This window comes from Apis mellifera, linkage group LG6 (genome assembly GCF_003254395.2).
Source record: "Apis mellifera strain DH4 linkage group LG6, Amel_HAv3.1, whole genome shotgun sequence".
NCBI lineage: Eukaryota > Metazoa > Arthropoda > Insecta > Hymenoptera > Apidae > Apis > Apis mellifera.
Window position 1 is genome coordinate 4,216,979 of NC_037643.1, and position 26,024 is coordinate 4,243,002.

The window sequence follows — 26,024 nt, forward strand, 5'->3', positions numbered from 1 at the left end:
CGGACAAACGCCGCTGTTGATCCAGCTCGATGGCTGGTGCTCGATTTAATGGTTGACGCTTTATTGGATTTCCGTGCAATTGCATTTTTTAGTCCGATTTCATTACTAACGATTCCCCTTTGTATCGATTCGTTCGTTGGTACCGTTCGTTTGTCCCCGAGAATCGATGGAACTCACGGATAATTTGAGAAGAGTTAACATTAAAATCGTCGTCGTCAAACCGGTTGAATTTCGTTCCCTTTAAATCGAGACGATTTCTCTCATCGAGGAACGAACGTTTAATACGAATGATGATTTCAAAGTGTTTCAAAGTGTTGAATAAATTAAACATACGTTGAGATGTACTTCGTAATTTAAATACGTTTTCGAAATTCGACGTAATTGCATTTTATATAATCGATAATTATAATAATGATTAATCGATAATGTTAAATTGCATTCATTCATGAATATTGAAAATATTTGAGAATAGACTGATATAGAATTTGGAATTTATAATAGAGTTAGATCTATCTTTGCTAGATTGATTATTCATTGAAATATATTTCTAAATCTAAATTCATCTAGAATTATTGCATTTACTTTCATTAATTCTATATATGTATTAAATTCTTCACTTTAAATAAATATTATAAAGTGATTATAATGATTTCTTGAATTCTATTTTCATATAACACTTTTCCTAAAATTTTCTTTGTATCGTGTAGTAAATAATGACATATAATTAAATTAATCGTATAATTTGAAAATTTATATATCTATTATTAATATCAAATATTCCTTTATGAAAATTTCTCTTTCGGATTTGATTAACGAGTTATTAAGAAAAAACATTGATCAATCACAAAGTAAATGAATTTATTGTACAGTAGTCTTGAGTATAAGTCGCACGAATTATTATTAATCGATTTATTAATTAACGAAAATTAAGAAAATGTTTCGTAATGATCCTGAAAATGAAACAGATTTCATATTCATCTATCACGGTTGAATCTTTTACGGTTTTTCTTCTCAAATTATTTGTAATGAAAGAACGTGTAACGAGAAATTACAATGTTCCAGAGTTTTGCAACGTGAGGGAGATAACTGCGGTTTGTGCGTCTTATACTTAATTAACTTCTTCACTGGTTCGTCTCCTTTGTGAAAAATATTTGCGCAACACGACGTTTACATTAGCAGCGAGGCAAGACTGGGATATTTGTTGAGTCTCTTCACAGTTGTTTCGTTCTGGTCAACTTTTCTGTTCAACAACGTTTCTGAATGTGTTATATACAGTTCAATGAATGTCAGACACGATTATCCTTCATGAAAAGAAAGGATTAATTGAGATTAGATTTTTTTTAACACAAATACCGATGAATTTCGTAGATATACTTGTACATATTTAAATTTTTAATTTTTATATAAAATTACACGAGATAGTCTATCTATTCCATATCTTGTCTGTTCCTTCGATATATTCATTGATTCCATCAAAATAAAATCCATTTTTGGATTTTAAACAAACAGTTTAAATAATCAATCACATACTATATCTATGTTCAAATAAAGATTGATTCGAATTATTTTTTTTATATATATAGGAAACAATGGAATGATTATCTTTTTCCTTATTCCTTGGGCGGTTAAAATTATTCTATGAGGAATATACATATACATATACTGACATTTCGAAAAATTATAAATTTTCACAAAATATTTTGATTAGATCGATAAACGATACAACAGATACGGAACAATATCATGTATAAAATATTTGATCGACTATTTTGTTATCCCATTCTTTCCTATATTCTAGGAGCCTATTTCAACTAGGTGGAAAATCACTTAAAATGAACGCGAAATCTATCAAAGTAACTATTCCATACCCTGATAAATGGGAGAAAGTAGCTTTGAGCAATCAACCGATCCTCCACAACCTCTAACCCGTTATTTCTCTATCTGATCACCGCACACAGTCTCTGAATTTATACGAGGCTTGCCAACAAATGAAATCTATTCGACCGCTGTATTAATTACACACGTTTAAGCAGTGAATAATTAAACAGCATATTTCATTAGGTTACAGCTTAATCAACGATATAGGACCGTTCATAATTAATACGAAATATGCATCGATGCACGCGTATCGTGGCCACGAGTTATTCGTTCGATCTCGTTGAGAATTCCTCGCATGAATTCCGATCATATAGTTATCGATATGAAAAATATGTATACGCATAAGGAAACATTGTTTAACCTGAAGAGAGATTTGTCGTTCTTCGATCGACAAGCCCGACTCGACGGGTTGCGTAAGAATCGTCGAGATGGAATTGATCGATAACTCTGGAAATTAAACGCACGTGACTGATTACGAGCTCGTTTCATTCTTTAATAATCGTCGTTTTATTACACGAGGGTTGTATCACGTAAATGGAATTATCCATAAGGTGCTTTGTTATGAGCAGATTATTTATTGGGATCAGACAATTACAACGTTCAGAGATAGAAATAAGACAATTTCTCTGTTTAATGAATGTATGTCGTAAATGTTTTATATCGATGTTATATTAAGAATATAATATTTTTATTCTATTTTATTAATATGCGATTGGTTTGTTGAATTTTAATTGAAATTTATGATGGGAAATTTTATCGTGGGATTTATATGGTATTGTATTATAAAGAAAGACTTTCTATTAAGAAATATAAAGAAATCTAATAATTGGACGAGTAAATGAAGTTTATATAAAGTTTATTGAAAAATGAAGTAGAATGTATTAAAATTTAAATACGTAAAATATATTTTATTGAAATCGAAAATCTGTTTTCACGATTTAGAATATACATTGAAAGTTTAAAAAATTAATACTTGAAAATAATTTAAAAGTGAAGAATTGTAAAAGAATTTTAAATATTTGTATACTTGTAATATTTTCACATTAATCACAAAACAATCTACTTGTATCAAGTGTTTGTACCAGTAGTAACCTTTGTATTTATCAGTTACATCGCGTGAAGTAGTTTAACTAACGTTTGTCGGTGGCTGCACCGATCGATACAAAACCGTGAAAATGATTTACGACAGTTTCGCGACGTAAACCGTGTTGAACGAAGTGATATTTACAAAAAAAAAAAAAAAAATACGCGAGCAAAGAGACGGTTGAATTAAATTTGAAATAAACTCATCCGTCTATGCAATTTTTTATTTATTTAGTCGGGAATAAATGTTCCATTTCGTAAATAAATGTTATGCCATTAATCATAAAATCAAGCAAAATTTTGCCAAAATCCATATTTCTTATTCGCTCTGTAGAATATTTTTACGAAATTAAATTTTTAACTATCATCATAGAGATCGGATATAAAATCGACAAGAATCATTTTAAATTTAAATAAGATTAAGCTAAAAGAGATAAGAAATAAAAAAAAAATTATATTTTTAAGTATTTCTTATTGATAATTAATAATCTAAAAAACAAATATCCCTGGCATAAATAAAATTTTTTATACCAATAATTAATTAACATGATTAAATATAATCAAATAAAGAACTAACTTATTTCCAAGAAAAAATTCAAAATAACTTCTAAATCAATTTACAATTTTAAAGATACCATTAATAATATCCTAATAAGCAATATTTTTCCAGAAATAAATATAATCATCACGTAATTTATCATAAAACTCGATTAAACTCTATTAAAATTAGGAAAACTTTAAACCGCTATAACTTCGAAGATAATCACTTTTTGTAAATGGATGAGAGACCATTAGAAGCGCTGAACCTTGCACTTTAAAACGCCTTTTTATTCATCTCGATACGACTTCCGGTTCCCGAGATATCGTCGTGTAAAGAAGAGGGTAATTTTTGATGGTTTATTATCTTTATCTTTGTCGCTTACTCGGAATTCTCGCTCGCACCTCGTCTCACTGACCTACCCCAAAGTCCAGACAAGCGACAGACGCGATTCCTGGAAATAGTACGCATTTCCACGAAAATATGTAGGTCACTGACCCATTCATAATCTCTTTGAAGCGTTTGGAAACTTTGAATTCCTATATCTCGGCAACCGATTAAAATATCGGGATAAAACAAAAAGGAATTTCAATGAGATGATTTTCTCTATTTTCTAAATAGATTTTGGTAATAAAATCTTTGGTTTTTTTTCACGAAAATTCCAAATTTCATTTGTTACTTTATATAATATTCATAGTCTATTTTCAAAATGTAATATAAAATATACAAGGACTTAAATTGATTTAATTTCATGATTTTAAATGTTCATTAATTAAAAAGAAATTCGCCTTTTAAAGTGTTTTAATTTCTTCATATTTTAAACTGTACTTGAAAATATAATTTTCATTAACACATTAAATAAAAAATTACATTTATACACGATTTCCTTTCTATTTATATTTATTTCTCAATAATTATAAAAAGTATTCATATTATTAAAATAATCTTTAAATATTTAGAATAAAAAGAAATAAAAGTAACATGATAATTCAGATTATAAAAGAATTTAAACGAAAGTAATTGCGATCAGTATTAAACGTCATCGACAGAAATTTTGCCATACATCATACGGAAGCTAGACGAGACAGATTTTTCGTATAGATCATGGACGAGCAAATAATAGAAAAGCCATGGCAATCGTCTTTCGTCAGCATTGACAGAGACGTATTGGATTTTTATTGGCTTTCGGTCAATCAATACGACTGAACGGTACTTCCCGGGATCAGTGAAACATAATGGAAAATCAACGTGACTGATCGAGAGAAACCTCGTTCCTCTCTCGTCCTTTTCATCCCGTCATGCTCATCGTGATTTCATATCTCGAGAACATTTAAACGATATTAACGAAAAATTCGGTGTACCTTGAATGGCGAATTTCATCTCTTTCCCTCGAAGCGGATGCTACCGTCTGCCAACGTTTGGAACGTTTGCAAGTCTGAGTGGAGGAAACTTCTTGGAACGTGTTCGACAACAAGGGCTCTTACTGTAGTAGTATCGTGAAATATTTTATTAACAGATCTGTGCCCTAGGCTCGGGAAAAATGACTCTCTGAGTGCAGTAGGCATCAAAAGAAATTTAGGATCTCAAGAAAATAGTCTGTTCGTCTCGACGTAGGCCTATTTGCATGAGGAAATGTTAAAGAGAGAAAAATTGAAGTAAATTAATAATTTTATATATTTTGAATATTGTTATTTCTAACAGGATCATATAATTCTGATTACAGGTGCTACTTTGCTATTCGAAGTTGAACTGATCAACATCAGTGACTCTCCACCAACCGCGAATGTATTCAAAGAAATCGACAGCGACCATGACAACCAATTGTCTCGCGAGGAGGTGAGAGCAATGGCAAGATCATTTTCATTTTTCTTTAAGGGTCGTTCGGTGAAGGAATTAATACACGTGTTTAATACAGATTATCTAACAAATTAATAACTTATTACATGTATATATTTTGTACTAATCTCTATCTAACTTTCATTCCTCTCTTTCTTTCATATCACTTTTGAATTATATCATTACAAATTTCATATATTTAACACATATATTCATTCTGTTTTTTCTTAATTTTCTAATTCTTATCGCCTTCGTATTACATTATTACATAATCATTAAATAACATGTAGAATTGGACAATTAGAGAACCGAAATTCTTACTTAATTGATAAAGAACTCGTAATCTTATTCCTTCTGCTACTTGTCGTACAATCTCATCAAAATTATCGTTCTCGACATTTGGGCATGGTTCTACGCAACAATTTCATTACAGATAACGGCGAAAGAGTCTGAGAGAGAAATTAAAATGAACAAAGTATTCCACGTAATTCGTGGAAAGCTTTATTCGTTTTATTATTAATAAAACGATACGACACGATTAACGTATCCCTTTTTTGCGGTGGCTCTTTCTCCTATTGGAAATGTGCTGCTTGGTGGAGAAAAAAAATTGTTTTGCGAGACTCTTCTCATAAAATTTTCAAGGATCAAAGCGTGGGCCAATCAGGCTTGCTGCCAGCTTTATCTCTGGCGTGCAAGTGCAAAGGATTAACATGTACACATTGTGTCGAGAGAAAGGGATGTTGTAAAGCTTGTAACGTTATACGTAAATATATATATATATACATGTACTTTTTTTCGTCGACTCTTTTCAACGTATATAAAAAACGTGCACTAATCCTTTAGTCCCTTTTTTTTTCATCCCAACGTGTATAGAGAAACGTTTTAATCATTTTAAAATATTGTGCGACTGACAATTTTTTAACTGAATATATTGCGTCGGAGTACATTTAAAAACATAGTTGCCAGTTTTATATTTTTCATCCTTTTCGGCTTATTCCAAAAGAAAAGAGCTTTAAATAAATAAAAACACTCGTTCATGCTGAATTTATGTGTTTAAGACAGCTTGAAATGGGATGATTATAAAGCTCCGAATTGAGTTTCATTGGAAATATTGAAACTTCTATAAATCCTTTTATATACAACTGACGAATATATTTTTTTTATTCCTTTGGATTATCCACTTTTTTCATATTCATTAGCATAAATTTTCGAGTTACGTGATGATAAGATTTTTCGAGTTTGTGATGTGTAAAATTATATTTAATTATTATTCAATATATTGTTTGGCTTATTCATAATTTATCGTAGTCAATTAAAAACTCAATGGAAAAGTTTTTCATCCCGAGAAATTCTCTTCAAGTTGTATAAAAATTGAAGAAAAATGTAAGATAGTGTACAAATATAAAAATCTCTCTCTGAATTTTTTTGGATAATCCAATCATATAGAATTATTCTATATTTTGAGGATAAGAATATGCTTAATTACAACAAAATTGAGATAATATTTTCATTACAATAATTAGAGATTTCATAAATTTGTAGAGAATCAAATTATCAATTTTTTTAATAACCAAAGAAATGTGCACTTTGCAAATAATTTCCAATTTCATTCTTCTGATAATGATTATGGATTTTTTAATATTATTATTTTCTCGTATTTACAATCTCTCTTTCCCTCTCTCGACAAATGACGAAGAACGAAACATAATTTCCAATAACTTATCACGAACAAATCTCGTGCGATTCGTTAACAAATAAAAAAAAGAAAATGGACGACGATGATGAAACAATCTAGTTAATCTCTTGGTTTGTGTGCACAGGTGAGCGAGTACCTGAGGAAACAAATGATCGAGGCGGAGAAAGGCAGCGGCGGGGACAGCGAGGAGGTGAAGAAGATAATGGCCGACCACGACAAACTCGTTGAGGAGATCTTCCAGCACGAAGACAAGGACAAGAATGGCTTCATCTCCCACGACGAGTTCAGTGGGCCGAAGCACGACGAGCTTTGAAGCCTTCGTGCCGCGTCGCCGCGTCTCCGGGCACCGCGTCGCCGACGTGTCTCGCGCCACCACGTGTTCCCATCCAAGCGGAATCGCCTCTTCGATGATTCTCGTCCGTTACGCGAGCAACGCCACTGAACACGGAACAACTCCACCAATCGTGTCACCTCTCGATCGATCGTTTTTTCCTTGTGAATTGTGTCTTCGCGAATATCATCCGCGACGTATTCATCATTATCATCGTATATATATATTTCACCTCCCGCCAACGAAGAGAAAAACAGGATTTATCTTCATCTTTCTCGCGAAGGAAGGGCATCGGACCAATCGGAGGAGCTCGCATCATCTCTGGAAAGTTGGATCTGTGTAAGGAGGATCGAGAAAGGAAGGAAGGAGTTGGCTGTTGTCCAGATTGAAAGAACTTTCTTTCTATAGTGAGTTTGTGCGAGTAATTGGAAGGATTAATGGAATTAAATTTGAGTTTGGGGGGAGGTGTCTATGTGTGCCTCTTTCCACGAAGCATAAATGAAGAGTAAGAATGTCTTGAGTCTATCTGTATCATCCCTTCGATGAGGATATTTCTGTTGAAAGGTGACAAGTTATTGTACGAGATATAATAATAATAATAATAATAATAATCACGCGAGGACGCAAGAAACGAAGAAAATTCTTTCCAACGGTGCATTCCAACAATAGATATCCGCGAATCCTAAGTCTTGAGGAGGAAGAGCTCGCGAAAAGACTGGGTCGTGTGCGATCGAAAATCTGGCACGAAGCCGAGGCTGTTCAACGTAATATAATTATACAAATATATATATATAGAAAGAGAGATCGAAGAGAGAACGGGAGGGAGAGATAGAGAGACAAGGGTGATTATGTGAAAGAGACCGAGAGAAAGTGTTTTTTCTACACGATTATAGATGTTAGAGTAATTAAATTAAGCGCATCGACCTAAGAATCACACGCGCGAATTCTATCCCTCTCTCGAAAGCTTCTTCCTTTTTTTATCCGATTCCCCGCTCTATCACACATGCGTACACACACACACGCGTATACACACAGATAAGACACGGATAAATATGATTCGCCATCCCCTTTTTCACGAGGTATCAACAAACCCCGCCGGCATTCTCGAATTTCACGCGAGATATATATATGTACATATAGATATATATATGTACATATATATATGTATCCAGGACATGTGGTGGAGAGGAACTCGATGGAGGAAGAGACGCGAGAATGCCTCGAGGAAGATCCGTGGTGGAGATGAATGGCGGTCGCAAAGAAACGCTATCTTATTTCCCCCATGATCGACGCTTTATCATTAATTACACTTTTTAATTGATACGTTTTTATTACTACATTATATTGTATGTTGTTAAAGTTGGACGAAGGTTATAATAATAAATCGTGTGTCTCGAGCACAGTTTGTTATATAAGTCGTTGAGCTTGTTTGATTCGCATTTCTGAATCTTTTCCTTCCCCAAACGAAAGAGTTTTTTTTAATTACGGACTTAATTTTGCAAATTTAATTCCTCTAACCAATAGTCCTTTTCTTTCTCTGTTTGAGAAAAATGGAACAGTTTAAACAGATTAAAATTATTTAAAAAAAAAAAAATTATTTTGTACTCTTTTGAAACTGAAGGTAAAGGAAGAAATGAAATAAAAAAAATATTCGATATTTTATAGAATAAAATTTTACAACTTAAAGTTGAATCTTATAAAAGTTTAAATATTATCACTATCTTTGCCCTTTATAAATCAAAGAATTCGTATCATGTATTTAGATTCTTAATAAATAAGTTATATATTATGTATTTTTAATACTTATTTCTTAAATTAATAAACTTTGATTGTTTTCTTTTCCAAAAAAAAAGAAAAAAAGAAAAAAATAATGGCCATATACGAAATATCGTTCTTTATCATTTCGATTTATTTTCCAATATTATCTCTTCTGTTTAATTTATAAATATACTTTAAATAAATGTAATTGAAAAATAAAAGTGTAATTATTTTTTTTAACCTTAATAAATTCGATCCTCGATAAACAAATATCAATGCGAGAGATGACCATAACAATTTAAGTTATATTCCATTTGGATTACTAAATTTAAATTCGTACTCTATATTTTATGCGATAAATTTCATTGACGGCCACGTAAAACAAAATGAATTTCCCAACGATCCAATATCAATATCAAATCCCCATTTGGAATTAAATCGTGCGGATAAAATAGGACAACAGGAGGAGAAAAGTAGGTAAAAATGAATTAAACGAAACGAAACGGCCTATTATTGCTGCTTTCAATTTTATTTCAAGAATTCATTTCCGCAGAAAATTACAATAATTGCGCACGCGCGACGCCACGTGGCGCGATAATAAGATGATAATTAAATTAATTAAGTTTCTCCTCTCGCCGAATAAATCACACCGTTTACAAATATTCTCCTCTCCTAGGTATTCGAAATTCACTACCTATGATATCCGCAGAAATAAAATCGTTGTCGCGTAAACATTTTCCATTTTATTTCCTTCGTCGAAAAAAAAAAATAAATGAAAAGAAAAAAAAAAGAAAAAAAAGAAGAAAGAAAGAAGAAAAAATGAAAAATACGTACGAAAGACATCATTTCGTACCATCGAATGGTTTCATTCAATTTCGTTCGAAACTTTCTTAAACCTTAAGAAAGAAACTAAAAGTTTTTCATCGACGGATCAAAAATCGTTTGAGGCACGTTTCAATAAGATTGTCCGATTTTTCATCCCTGTCGTTCGAACTTTCAAACGGAGAAGCTTTTCAACGGGTATTTTCAATAATCCTCTCGCCCCATGCATGTTGCAAAAGCGAATTGCTTCAAGAAATATTCTTCCTTCTTTGCATACGAGCATTTATTCCAGAGAAACTGTCACTGCGCAAGATGCATCTCGAAAGTTTCTCTTTTTTCTTTTATGAAACATATTAATTTTCTCCATTTAAAGCAAGACACATAAAATTACAATGCTAATATTTGTATCTTATTAATATATCAACTATTTCAGCGTTAATGATATAGTATATATAAGCGTATTAAATAAAGGAAATAATTTAATAACGAAATAGAAGATGCAATTATCTGGAAAAGGAAGAATCCAGTAGCGTTGAGGGAAAATAACAATTGGCTAGCATGCGTACAAATAATTCGAAGGAGCGTGCTTTACATTCTCCCGAAGGGAAAAAGCTCATTTCCCCTTTTCTCCCTCATTTCCTCCCCTTTGTCCCAAATTATCCAGTTTAAGGTGGCATAGCAAGGGGTGTGGTGATGGCTTGAGTACATACGTGTACCCACAAGTATATATAAATATCACAAGAGAAAAATTTGATATATCAATTTTATTTTTATACCATTCAGAAGGAATTATTTTGATATAAGTAATTACAAATTGATAATAATAAATTAATTATCAGAAAATGATAATTATTAATCTATATATATATTTATGCAAATGCATATTGTCATAGAATCTATGCATATATATTTTTGAAATCATATTTGAAAAAAAAATTGAACATGACACTTATATCTCTGTCATTATATAAAACATAATGACATAAGAACATATTATATTTTTAATTATATAAAGAAATAGAAATGAAATTTTGTACAACATACTAATCAATTGAATTAAAAAAAAATATTTAAAGTATATAACACAAGCCTATTATTAAAATCTTCTGTAAATATGAAGAAAGTGATACTTAACAAGCTTTTCTCTTATGGTTTCAACGAAACATACACGTGTGGGTACAAGTAGGTATGTGTAGAAAACGGTGGTGGTTGCTAACGGGGTGGCCTAGCCTTTTTCCCTTCCTCTTTTTTTCTGTCTGTACAGTGAAGCGGTCGCGCACCAGGGAGAACAACACCACGCCGGAAGGGTACCAACCCTGAAGGGCTACCAATCGTGACCGACGCGATGAAGGTTCGCTGGTTTTTCGATTAAACGCAACTTGCTTTCCCCTTTCTTTCTATTTTCACACTGTGCGTTCTTGTTTCTATTCTCTTTTTCCTCTTTTTTTTCTTTTCTCCTTCCATTCTCTTTTTGTTTTCTTTCTTCTTACGCGGAATGTTGATTCGGGGCCTTTCCTGTCTGGGCATGCTTTGTTTGTCCCTAGAAGCATGTGTTTTGCGATATTTTAAGATTAACGTTCTTGATTAGAAATGGATTTTTGACAAGACTTGTGATTATTTCAAGCTTTATGCTTGTTCGACGACGATGGAAAATTTTGAGATTAATTAGGAATTAATAATAATAATACGTCTTGTTTAAGAATCTTAAAATATAGAATATTTTTAGTATTTGAAGTGAGTCATATATTTTAATTGCATGCGTGTGCATCTCATTATTTTTTCATATGAAGTATCAAATTAATGATATATTTATTGAATATTAATGATATTAAGACAGAAGATATATATTGAATATTGAAAACTACATTTGAGAAAGATATTTTCAAAATATTTGATTTACGTGATAAAACAATAGACTATGAAAATTATGTAAAGTTACGAATAAAACTTGGAACTTTCGTATATAAAAAGTATGAAAAAAAAACTAAAGATTTTATCATTAAAATCTATTCAGAAAATAGGGAAAACCATACCATTGAAATTCCTTTTTGTTTTATCCCGATATTTCAATCGGTTGCCGAGATATAGGAATTCAAAGTTTCCATAGCGCTTCAGACAGGACAGAAATTATGAATGGGTCAGTGACCTACATATTTTCGTGGAAATGCGTACTATTTCCAGGAATCGCGTCTGTCGCTTGTCTGGACTTTGGGGTAGGTCAGTGAGACGAGGTGCGAGCGAGAATTCCGAGTAAGCGACAAAGATAAAGATAATAAACCATCAAAAATTACCCTCTTCTTTACACGACGATATCTCGGGAACCGGAAGTCGTATCGAGATGAATAAAAAGGCGTTTTAAAGTGCAAGGTTCAGCGCTTCTAATGGTCTCTCATCCATTTACAAAAAGTGATTATCTTCGAAGTTATAGCGGTTTAAAGTTTTCCTAATTTTAATAGAGTTTAATCGAATTTTGTGATAAATTGCGTGACGATTATATTTATTTCTGGAAAAATATTGCTTATAAGGATATTATAATAGATTTGAATATTTATTACATAGAAAAAAATGAATATAAAGAAATTGCTTTGATATCATATTACGTTTATAATTTCAACACGAACGTGTAATTTTGTAGTGATAACATTTACTATTATTCTTATATTATGATACTTGTTCTTCAATATCGTGTAGTTTTCTCTATAAATAAGATCTCGTATTTTCAAAAATATTATGAATAAAAACTAAACATGTTATATTAAATAATAATATTCTCAAATTGAAAAAAATTCTCTTAAGATATTGATATATAATCGAAGAAAATAAGAAAGAAATTATAAATTGATGGAATATCATTAAAAGAAATTATTAATACCGTCTCCTTGGTGATAGTAATAGATGTTGAGAAATGATAGATAGACAACTGTTGATAGACAGTGGAGTTTACATTCCACCATAAATTACAGTCCGTTTCGGGGCAAATATTGAGCACAATTATCAGCAAATGAATCCATTTAGAGTAAATATGGTTTAACATTATCAATAGCAGTATTAAGGGGATATACGTTGTGTAACATAATCTACATTCTCATGTATGCTATGCTAAGTGTACATAATAGAGTTTAGTACGATATACAGTTATTGGTTTCGCTTTCTAACCATTTTGCAAAATAATTCTACTTATAAATTATCTAATAAGTCTCATGTATGAATCTAAGGGAAAAATATTAAAATGATTGACTCGAATCTTATCGATTTTTACGATATATTCGTTATAAGAGGAAATAATGAATTCGAAAATGAGAATTTCATTTTATGAAAAGTAAATCTGATTCAAGGAATTCATGTTGTGATTAATGAACTTGTTGATTTTTTTATTAAATTAATAATTAAATTTTAATCAATATTATTGAATGATTTTATTGAATTAATCATTGACAAATTATTAATTTCACTTTTTCTTTATAATTATTAAAAATTAAAAGTTAATATAATCAGTTGATAGTTAAAATTTACCAAATTTGTTATTATTATACAAGAAAACTTATCAATATCTATGATTTGTAACTACGTTCATACGAAGTTTAAGAATATAAGCAATTCACAATAATGAAAAATCAAATTCAATAGTTGAATCAAAACATAACACCACGACATTAATTCAATCGAGCAAGACAATCCTAAGAAACGAAATTCTACAATCTTTATTCAACCTCGCTCGCAACGCAACAGTGTAATCCAGAGACCAATTCTCCAATCCCACCCTGCACATCGAACTAATTTCCCCCGGCTCATTAGATAGCATTCAACGTTCCCAAAGAAGCGTTCGATACATCGAAGCGCTTTCATCAAGAGCCGCCGCGTCATTCGCACAACGATCAATCGAATTACTATCGATCTACCCCCATGGACTGTGACGCTTATTCACACGCGTATGGTGCACATGCAGCCGTATCGAAAGAAGCGGGGGCCAAGTAATTTCGTTGGTATCGATCCTTCTTGACTGTCGCCACAAATATTTACTAAGTAGTTCGGCCGCAGTCGATGCACGATAAACACGGTTCGACGGTGTCTCGTTAATAACGTGATCACGTGGGCGTCGTGGCGCGTGTTGCACGATGAACGCCACGACGAATAAATTGGAGGTAGGCAGGTCTCATGTTTGCCAGATGAGCGATTCGATTCGAGTAACATTAAATTGGAAGTCAACGGTGCGCGAAAATCAGCTAATTCGATCCATGGCAGAGATAGGCTATTACGGAAAGAATGAAGCTTCGATTGACACCATGCACAACCACTCGTGCTAAGTGGCATTAGTTGTAGTTGAATAATGCATAAAGGGATGGTCGAAACATCAGAACGAATTGTTAGTTACTTGAAACCTTAGTGATTAATGGAAATAATAAATGAATTATTAAATTATGTAGGATCTATACTGTGCTATATGGCATTAAAAATTTGCTAAAATTATAAAATATTAGAAACATTCATCACTTAGATATTTACCATATTATTATTTGTACTTGTATGTTTGGCACAGATTAATTAATTCTTTTTTCATTTAAGATGATAAGAGTACTTAATTTTTCGAAATGTGCTCAATTACTTGAATTTCAGAAAAATACAGAAAAAAATGTTAAAGTATTAAAAAATTTCAAACAATCAAACTAATAAATATAAATCATATATTTATTGTCCACATACTTACTTCCTCACCATTTTTTCTAATGTGGCCATTGGTTCAGAGATTTAAAATATTTTTTCCCATAGTATACAAAAATTTATATTTAATTCTTTCATAAGTATCAAAGAATATGTAGCAAAAAACTTGTAGTTTAAGAAATAATTAAAATTGTTTAAATATCTTTTAAACTAATAATTTTTCACTATATATGGTTTAATGCTTTTTTATTGAGAATATCCTGGTACGTCGGCTGATGCATTAAAAATTATATGATTCCATAACCCACTTATACCGAAAAACCATTAATCTAAAAGATATAGGAAAAATTAGAAATTAGGAAGTCGACTTCCTATCGCATCCTAACACAAAATTAAGGTTTTGGATAAAAATTTTTCTTCGATCGCGGGAATATTAATACTTTTTGTTAAATGTCTCATTTATTATTCAGAATATTAAAAAATGTTTCAAATAAAAGTTGAATGGTTTCGAAAAGGCTATATTCTGACGCTCTCATTTTTTTAGTAGGTTGACCAATAAAGAGCTTTTCAAGCACAACTTTATTTTTTTTACTGATAACATGTATTTTTTAAAGCACCAATCGATGGAGCATAAAATTTCCTATAAAAAAGTATTAACCCACTTATATCGAAAAACCATTAGTTTAAAAGATATAGCAAAAATTAAAAATTATCAGGAGGTAGACCTCCTCTCGTATCATGTTCTCCTAATACAAAATCGAGTTTTTGGCCAAAAATTTTTCTTCGGTCCCGGGATTTTCGGCAGTAATACCTTTTTTTAAATATCTCGTTTATTATTCAGAATATTAAAAAATGTTTCAAATAAAAGTTGAATGGTTTCGAAAGGGCTATAGTCTGGCGCTCTCATTTTTTTAGTAGGTTGACCAATAAAAAACTTTCAAGCTCAAATTTATTTTTTTTACTGATAACGTGTATTTTTTAATGCACCAATCGATGGAGCGTTAAATTTGCTACAAAAAAGTATTAACCCACTTATAGCAAAAAACCATTAGTTTAAAAGATATAGCAAAAATTAAAAATTATCAGGAGGTAGACCTCCTCTCGTATCATGTTCTCCTAATACAAAATCGAGTTTTTGGCCAAAAATTTTTCTTCGGTCCCGGGATTTTCGGCAGTAATACCTTTTTTTAAATATCTCGTTTATTATTCAGAATATTAAAAAATGTTTCAAATAAAAGTTGAATGGTTTCGAAAGGCTATAGTCTGGCGCTCTCATTTTTTTAGTAGGTTGACCAATAAAAAACTTTCAAGCTCAAATTTATTTTTTTTACTGATAACGTGTATTTTTTAATGCACCAATCGATGGAGCGTTAAATTTGCTACAAAAAAGTATTAACCCACTTATAGCAAAAAACCATTAGTTTAAGAGATATAGCAAAAATTAAAAATTATCAGGAGGTAGACCTCCTCTCGTATCATGTTCTCCTAATACAAAATCGAGTTTTTGGCCAAAAATTTTTCTTCGGTCCCGGGATTTTCGGCAGTAATACCTTTTTTTAAATATCTCGTTTATTATTCAGAATATTAAAAAATGTTTCAAATAAAAGTTGAATGGTTTCGAAAGAGCTATAGTCTGGCGCTCTCATTTTTTTAGTAGGTTGACCAATAAAAAACTTTCAAGCTTAAATTTATTTTTTTTACTGATAACGTGTATTTTTTAATGCACCAGTCGATGGAGCATAAAATTTCCTATAAAAAAGTATTAACCCACTTTTACCGAAAAACCATTAGTTTAAAGGATATAGCAAAAATTAAAAATTTTTAGGAGGTCGACCCCCTGTCATATCATGTTCTCCTAATACAAAATCGATTTTTCGGTTAAAAATTTTTCTTCGATCGCCGGAATTTCAACATTAATACTTTTTTTTAAATATCTCGTTTATTATTCAGAATATTAAACGATATATTTAATAAACAAGTATAATGTCGAAATTCTTACCGACGACGAAAAATTTTTATCCGAAAATTTCACTTTATATTAGGAAAATATGATACGATTGGAGATCGATCGAATAATTTTTCTTGGAATTTTTCGGCAATTCAGGATACAACTAAAATTCTTGGAAATGACGTCAAGTTCTGAGAATTCCTAATGTTCTTGAAACTGATGTCAAATTCTTGGATTTATAGACAAAATGAATGAAATTTTACTTCGATCTTTCTTGGTATCAGGAGAATATAATTTAAAAAGAGTTTTTTCACTACTATTGTATATCTACCATTCTTGCGCTTACTTTTTTAGCATTTTTGTTAGGGTTGTCATTTTTTTAAAGCTCTGGATCGTTTTTTTCCGCTATTATTATATAAGTTCAGATATTCGCTTGTTTTCTACTTATTTTCTGCCAATATTAGCGCGTTTTTTATCATTTTTTTAAATTTTTTAATACTTCCAAAATTGCATTATGCAATGTTGCTTTAAAAATTACGATTCTATCTTTCTCGATTTAAGCAGGAATGTATAAATTATGTTGTATTTGGGATTATTAATTTAAATGAAAGTGGTATTAAAAAATATAATATATATATTACTTTAATTTTTTATTTTTTGTGCAAGTGCATGTGTTAGATTTATTTGAATTGTTTATATTTTAGTAAATAAATGATTTAATCAATACTTTATGTATATGGGCACTTGCAGATAAATACGTCTGGTTCAGATAAATATATTTGTAGATATGATAATGCATGTTGTAGTGGATGATTAAATTATTTGTGTAATTTTAATAAATTATTTAAAACTTATGTGAAAGAATTAAATATATATAAAAAAATGATATTATTTCAGTACTTACTCTTAATTTTTTCTTTTTTCTGCTATGCATATAAAGTATTTTAAAGTAAAAATTCTTCGAAAGACAAGAAAATCTTAAAATCTGCCAAAAATATGATTTGAATAAATAAGATACGATGGACAATAGAACAAATATATATTAACTGTGTCGTGATACAATTAATTTTTTACTTTTAAGAAATATACATGATATATATTTTATTTTCGTAGATTTCTAGTGATTGTTATTTCGCGATCTTTTATTCCTTTATTCGATTAGTTTCTATGTTATTTCATCGTGTCGTGGATAGAATTGATCGACTTCTGCAAACGAATTTCCGATTTCGTGTTTGGAATACACATCGGGAATCGAAGAAGTGAAAGCAACCACTATTGATTAATCGAATTGAATACAGGAGAAAATCATTATCTTTTAAACGCATTGTTTAAAACTTTTTATCGAGTTTTAGAAAAAAATATAATTGAATATGTATGTTTCGATCTATATTTATCAATCAATATAATTGATTCGATCATTAATTACTTTCAATATCAAATTTATTATATATTGATTGTAAAAGAAATCTTGTTAAATTTTAAATTCTGTCTAAATTCAGTGTGTATGCATATGACGATGACGACGATGAAGGATAAAATATCTCAAGTAACAGCTTTATGTTTGAAAATTATTCGATTTACAGCCGATGAACGCGCTTAATAATTTTCGAAATCTATTAACCACCATTCATAATTATGTATGCAAGTGTGAAACATTGATTTATTCTGCTAGCCACGAGTTCACATCCTGTTAATAACAAATGCCAATCATACTAACATGGAAACTAATTTTCTCGCTTGATCAATCATTGTCTGAAATATTGAAATGGTGTTAATACTTCTATAATACTAAAGCATTCGATATTTTTGATATTTATTAATTGCTAAAATTAAAAAATTAACACTAAGTTTTTTATTTAAAATTAAACTTATTATTATAACAAAAGTAAAAAAAAAATCTCTATAATGAAAGTCTTATAATAATAATATTTTGCAATGATAAAAAACTTTTAACTTATTGTTATAAGATACACATAAATATTATTATTCTTCAGTCATGCAAGATATTAATATGAAAATAAGAACATTCAAGATAGAATCTTCAAATAGGATGTTTTTCATCAACAGTATAAATAATGATAGAAAAATTTATTTAATTATGATTTATTTCTTTGGTTTGACTGCATGCAATCCTACTTTGGAATGATCATATTTATTTGATTTGTATAGCATTACTTACAATATATTGATTAAACGAACATTTCGTGTAAAAATATTTTTGGACAATAGAATATATTCTGGAATATATTTTTAGAATATCCATACATGTATTTTCACATTCATATCATAATATTCGAATTATAATATTATAAAATATTAATTTTGAAAATATTTCATTATCTGAATAACGAGATATTAACAAATCTTTAATTATTGTTATATCAAATTGTTGTATCAAATTACTGAAATCGAGACATAAGGATATAGAGATATTGGAATATATTAAAATATATAGTAATATAATAGAGACAGACATTGAAATTTGTTAAAGACATTCGATACGTCATATTTCTCATATAAAAATAGAGAATATAAAACATTCTAAATATCGAATCTTATAAATATTATGGATTCTAAAATAATTTCAATACAGTGTTTTTTATTCATTTAAATAAATCATTTCTAACTTACACGAAATGTTCGAAACTTAAAAAAAAAAAAAGAAAACCTGCCTACAACCTTTATCTTTGCATGGATGTCACTTTCACTTAATCCAAATAAAAATTCCATGTGATTTGTAGTGCGTAGAACGCTGAAGAACGGCCTCTCGGAAGAGGAGAAGAAGCACATCGCCACCTACATCAAGGGCTACTGACTGTGATAAAACTCGAACCCTGTAGCTCGTCCACGAGAAGGAAGGAGGGAAGATTAATAAGCAGGAATCATCGAATCATCGATCGGATGTTGATCACACGGCCAGGGCATCGCGATTTTACGGAGGCCAACGAACACGACCAATTCAGAGAGGAAGCACACCCTCCAGGGAGTGAATCGCGTACACCAAGGTTATACGTTTAAAAAATTAGATACTACGTATACATATATAGATATATATATATACATATACATACACGCATATACATATATTTCGATCGAACTTTCTGTACGCTGGCAGAAAGCAGTTGTTTCTATCGAAACTTGGAGGCCTTCTATTTTTCGACGTTTATCATATCGATATCCCTGTCGTTCGTATTTTTCTCACCTCGTCGAAAAATCTAATATAATATACCGGCTTAATACTTTTGAATCTTTGATTAAATGATTATTGCAAATCTAAATTGGATTCGAAATATTGGTAATTATAAACGATTATTCCGTAGAAGATTAAGACAAGTCAATGTATATCTAATTTTATATTGTTTCTTTATTTATAAGAAACAATATTTTCATCTCTAAAAATTATTTGAAACGAAACATGAATAATGAGAATAGTAAGTATATTTATAAGTATATTTGAAATTAAATTATATTTGATAAAATAAAAATAGTAAAGAATTTTGAAAATGCAAAAATGAATATATTGACTTTAATATAAAATGACGGCCTAAAATAGCTTTTGAGAATATAGATGGAATAGATCTAGATACTAAATTATATTTGATAAAATAAAAATAGTAAAGAATTTTGAAATGCAGAAATGAATATATTAACTTTAATATAAAATGACGGCCTAAAATAGCTTTTGAGAATATAGATGGAATAGATCTAGATACTGTTGAGAGTTGTATTATAAATTATTTTCTAACTAATTAATTTGATCAGATTTTAGACGAATTTATGAGTATTTGATCAAACGTTAAATATAACAAATAAGATGAGAAATTTTACTGCTGACAAGTTAAAATTAATATAGAATATATATTAAATGAATATATCTAATACATAGATCTTATGGAAAGTTTGTAAAAATATTTTTAATAGCTGAAAATAAAGTTGAGAGAATCTTTTCAACAAATTCCTCTTCAGAAAGAATTAAATAATTTTCATATCGATTCTATATAAATCGAGATTGACCTCTTACCTTTCGATTTAATTTTTAATTATAATTATTATGATATAACGAGCAACGATGTCTCTTATCACAAACGATCATTGGATAACGAGTACTTCAAACTCATATGTGGAATCATGAGTTGAACTTTGATCATGTTTAACTTTGATCTATAATATATACGTAATAAACTGTATTATGATATTTATGTGATAATATATAGTGAGAAATGACTCATATTATTCACATTTAATCTATATTGAATATCTGAATTTAATGTGATATAATGAGGCAAGGGTTAATGTATATAAATAAATATTCAAAGAATTTGTATTTTGCTCATTTGTATTTGCCTCCAACAATTTCATAATTATAAAATTTGAGCTTATAAAAATAATCTTAAGATTTTAAGATTTCTAACATTTAATGAAATTGAAAGACATGAGAAAATAAATAGCAAAGTTTATTATCTTACTTTATATATTATATATAAAATGTTTAAATATAAATAGGTAAACTTAAAATTCTTTCAATTTTAATATATTTAATTTAATTATAATAAAATTGATTTATATAATACTTTAAATGAAAAATATATACTTTTATATATATGGAATAAAATTTAATTCAATTTAATCGTGTCTTTCATATATCGAATATACAAAATATTTTATCTATTCGATTTTCATCGAAAGTAAAACGTGGAGAAGATTAAATGATCGATCGAGCTTAAGATTTATTTAAATATTTCGGCTACGATTGCTGACTGTTTGTAAGCGACATACATACATACTTGGTGAATGCAACAACTTCTGAAACTTCTTTCCATCTTCAAAGAAAGAAAGAAAGAAAAAAAAAAATAACACGAAAAGAGGAGGAGGAGGAGGTAAGAAATAATTTAATTCATTCATAAAATAATATAATTTGACAAAAGTATAAATTGATTAAAATAATTAAATATCCTTTTGAATAATATTCATTGATTTTTGAAGTTTGAAATTAGCTAGAATATATAATTTGAATGGTATTTTATTATGGAGAATTATATTTCTATATATTATATGAATACTATTTGAAATATTATTTGAAAGTTATGATCTAATGAATTTTGTTTCAATATAGAATTCAAGTATGCATGTATAGTCATTGAAAAATATTTCTGATATTTGTCAAATTGCATAAAAATATTTCTTGTATCATTATAATTAAGATACGTTTGGATAAGCCCTTTAAATGGACCAGTATATCAACGAGAAAATTAATATTACTAAAATAAATATAAAAATTATAAAGAAAAAAAAAAGAGAGAGGAAGGAAAGAATTCCGAAATAATAGATAAGAAAAATATTTCACACGAGAGGATCGATTGGAACAAGTTAAATGAAATTACGTACACACCAGCAGGAGTGTATCAACAGGTTAAAGATAGATATTATCGAGTTTCAGCTTTTATACTTCAGAAACAGCGTATGTTTAATTTTCCTCCCACTAGACTCTTACTCTACCTATGTGTAAATGTTTTCCCGAGTGTCAAATATCACTTTTGACAGATATCTTTGTCATTTCCTTCTCCAGAGAGGTGGGCAAAGAAGTATATTTAAACTTTAAAAAAAAACTGTAAAGCTATACGTTCGTTTGCGCAGTGGATAGAGAAAAATAAAAGGAGGGAGGAAAAAAAAATGAATCCGCAAAATGTAAATCCTAATTTTATTATGAATCATGTGAGAGGGATTTCATTCTTTCATCGATCGTTTGAAACGACGTGCGGCATAGAAATTGAAAAATTGTAGCCTATTTGCTTTCCTCCCGTATATTCTTTTCACGAAAACCAAACGCACCACGAACTTTTCTCTACGGTGATATGAGTGTGTGCGTGTTTTTTCTATTTTCGTAGGGGAACGTATGCAATGTTTAATCGTTATCTCCTATCCTTTTGCACCCTCGCGTATACCCGTTATATGAGCAAATACCTCGTTATACGATGCAGGAAACGTTTATACTGTTGAAAAAAACCTGCCCGTGTTTTTAGAAGATTCGCAAATATTTCCTGTAATATTTATTAATCAAACGGTTTATGATGCTTTGCTGACTTGTAAAAGATATTTTTTTTCTTCTTCTTTGAATTGAAGTGGATATAACACTTTCGTTTAATATTTCGATTAAATTATGGTTATAATTAATTCATAAATAGTTTCTTTTTATATATTCGTTGGAAATAATTTAAAAAACTGGAAATCCCATTTTAAATATGAAATACACGCGAATGCAAAAATGGTAAATGCTTTATTTGTCTTATTTTATTGCAAAGATACGAAATAATGATAATTTAAAGAATTGGAATAATTCGAATGAAGAATATCAATTTATTTGTTCACACATTGAAAATAATTTGAGATAAATATTGCTGACATATTGCTGAGAGATTGGAATTTTGTAAAATTTTATAAAATAAATTTAAATTTATTTGTGAGCATCGATCACAACAAATATCTGTAGATTTTCTAAATTTTATGACGAATTTTATGATTTTTATATATTTTTGATTTATAAACAAAATCAATTTTCATGAATCTAACGCAATATAAATTTCACGAGCTCACTTTTCAGCTATAACTAAAAAATAGAATTTGAGTATTTGCTAAAAATAATAAATTTTAATTAAAAAAAAAAAAAAAGAAAAAAATATTTTTTCATCAAAAAAATGTAATAAATAAAGCGTGACTTGACTATAATATCAAATATATCAATATTCGCCATACAAGAAAGCATCAAGAAGCAAATGCAAATATTATTACATACAATGTATTTCCAATATATCGATCTTGTAAGTTCCATCTAATAACCATCGCCAATATAAAAATATTGCGTCGAAAATAGTCGGAAATGGTGTTTTATCACCGATATTCCAATATAAGCGTGAAAAGGAAATCTAATATTTCGCCAATTTTCAGCACACAAAGTTCCATAAAAATCGTGGACACCTATTTAAAAGCGAGGGAGGAAAAAAAAAAAAGAAAGAAAGAAAAAGGAAAATATGACAAAATTTTTTCAATCTCACGTTAAATGTCACGCCATGCGAAACGTTTTCCACGTAATTTTCTCTTTATCACAGTTATATCCCATTTTCGCGGGTGAAAATGGCCCATCTCGAAAGATATTTTAACATTTTATTCGCCATTTCGCTTTACGCCTCCTTTTCCGCGAACTAGGTTCAAAAGAGCGCGAACTTCGAAAACGAGATTCTTAAAACGGTTCACAATAACCTGAAAAAAAAAGTGGGGGTGGCTTTCATCCGAAACATGGGAAAATCCGTGGGATTTTTCAAACGCTGACGCGTTCGACTATGAAAACGGCTCGGCCATGCTCGGCAAACTGTGAATAGGCGCAATATAAAATGCAAATGACACTTTCGCCGAACTGTGGGGGAGAGGGGGGGCGTCTCATTTTCGCGGAAAGCCGTTTAAAAAACTGCCACCGCAGATGTTGCTTAAAAAACTTGTAAAATGTACGCGATCTGCATGATACACGGTAGTGAAAAACTTTGTCGTAACCTGGACTATTTATCGTCGGTGGGGGAACCAAGATCATTTTTAACCCCTTTAACACGTTGACCGCTAAAGTAGTTTTGCTCGAAAGTTTCCTCGAAGCTTAAATTTTCCATTGAAATAATAATGCTATATTATTATAATTTATCAGATATGATAATATTGCCTTTGTCCACGATTTTTCATCACTGTACGATAAAATGATAATACAATATTCTTCTTAATCATAAGAACTTTAAAATCGTTGTAATATTCTGTTTAAAAAGATCATTTAAGATATACGTATTTTGAATAAATGTTAATTCATGTTTATAATAATTTAATCACTCTTTGTATCGAATCAATTTCTGTTAAAAATTATTATTATATCCTATATAATATGGCGTTTGTGGCGATCGACAAACAATTCGAATAATTCTTACCTCGTTCAATTTATAATTTTTCTTCACTTCGAACATAAAAGATAAAGAGATATATATATATGTACACTGGTCGAAATTGAGAGGAAAGATGGAGGAAGATCGGTGCCAATAAGGTGCTCGAAAAAGATTGAAGTAACGATCGAAGTTCATATAATGTTAATACTGCCTTCGATCGTGGGCATTTCGAATTTTCACCTCCGAACTTCCGCTTATCGAGATCGAATCTTTATTTATGGACCGAATTTATTTTCAAAACGTTTCGAGGACTCCATTTGCAGGCATATAAATCCGGCATACGTGTTATATAATTGTTCCTTGGCCATTAATTATGAAGAGATCAACTTTAACGAAGAGATATCTTCAAGAATACAGATGAAAGTGCGTAAGCATTTGCATGCTGAGAGGAATTACGATCCTCTAGGATGTTTTTTTAATTAATATTAATGCGACTTTAAGCTCGCCTTTCTCGTTAACCGTGATAGATCGCGTCGACCGTTGGAAACAAGAAACGAGATTCCAGGAAATTGATCATCCGTCCAAGAAAAGAAAATCTATTACTCAAGTCGTTCTCTTTCTTTTATTCTTTTATCCGAATTAAGTTTGTATTTAACACGTCGAGCCCAGGATCTTTTGTTACATCGAAGATCGATGATTAATGTATTCAAGTGTATATATATTTAGAAAAAATTAAGAAATCGATTTCATAATTTTCTTTAGATGCCAAATAATAATGTAGATTTTAAAATCTTTTAATGGAAAGATGAAAGATTTTAAATTTTATCCTAAATTATTCTAAATTTGCATATATCTTTTAATGAAAGAACAAAGTTTTTACTTCTTGTTACTTTCATATGTACACTTAAAATTGTACATTTTTCTATCAAAACTTTTTAAATCTAATTACATATTCATACTTGCTATGAATTTACATTTCAAGATTAGAATTCTATTAGGATATTATAGGAATTAGAAATGTTAAATGAGAACTTATCATCGAGATCATGATTGTTTAAAGAGAAGAGAAATCACGTTATAATTCAAAATCAAAAAAATCAAAAACGAATCGCCATCGATCGATCGGTATCGTTGGACAAATTGGGCCAGATTAATCGCTCGTCGCTTTTCCAGAAATCACTTCCTGAATCCGCCAATTATTTATCGGCAGACAATGGCCGATCGTATCGAAATCTGCATTTTCCGTTAGACAACTAGAATTTCCGGGAAAACGCAAATCTCAAATCCGGAGGGCGATTAATCAATCCGGCCGGCAAATCGAGCTTCATGGTCCCCGTTCCCGATGAAAAATGAATTCCCGCCCCGATTTCCAATCGATGATCATCAGCGTGACGGTTCGATCGAATCTCAACTTTAAAAAGTGCCTGACATCTTTATATAAGATAACGACGAGTGTTTTGTGTTTCGTGGGGAAATTTATAAGAACAATTTGATTGTTGAAGAGGAGACGATGCAAATAAAACACACTTTAATAAAATTAATATAATTCGATATTAGTAATA

General features: G+C 30.1%; 1 protein-coding gene and 1 long non-coding RNA gene across 3 annotated transcripts in view; both read left to right on the forward strand.

Annotated features, from left to right (window-relative positions):
* The window catches only part of LOC413785 (FK506-binding protein 2), a 101,428-nt gene extending 92,570 nt beyond the window's left edge, over positions 1-8,858 (forward strand). Inside the window, exons 3-4 of one of the 2 annotated variants that reach the window (XM_026441387.1) lie at positions 5,223-5,347; positions 7,156-8,858. In XM_026441387.1, the coding sequence (XP_026297172.1) occupies positions 5,223-5,347; positions 7,156-7,344 (314 nt within the window). In that variant the 3' untranslated portion in view covers positions 7,345-8,858. The remainder of the gene's footprint in view (positions 1-5,222; positions 5,348-7,155) is intronic. The other variant, XM_026441388.1, reaches the window with a different exon arrangement.
* Positions 8,859-11,006: 2,148 nt separating this feature from the next.
* LOC113218564 lies at positions 11,007-20,163 on the forward strand. The gene is made up of 2 exons (XR_003304911.1): positions 11,007-11,293; positions 19,291-20,163. It is a non-coding gene; the product is annotated as an uncharacterized LOC113218564 (long non-coding RNA).
* Positions 20,164-26,024: the final 5,861 nt, after the last annotated feature.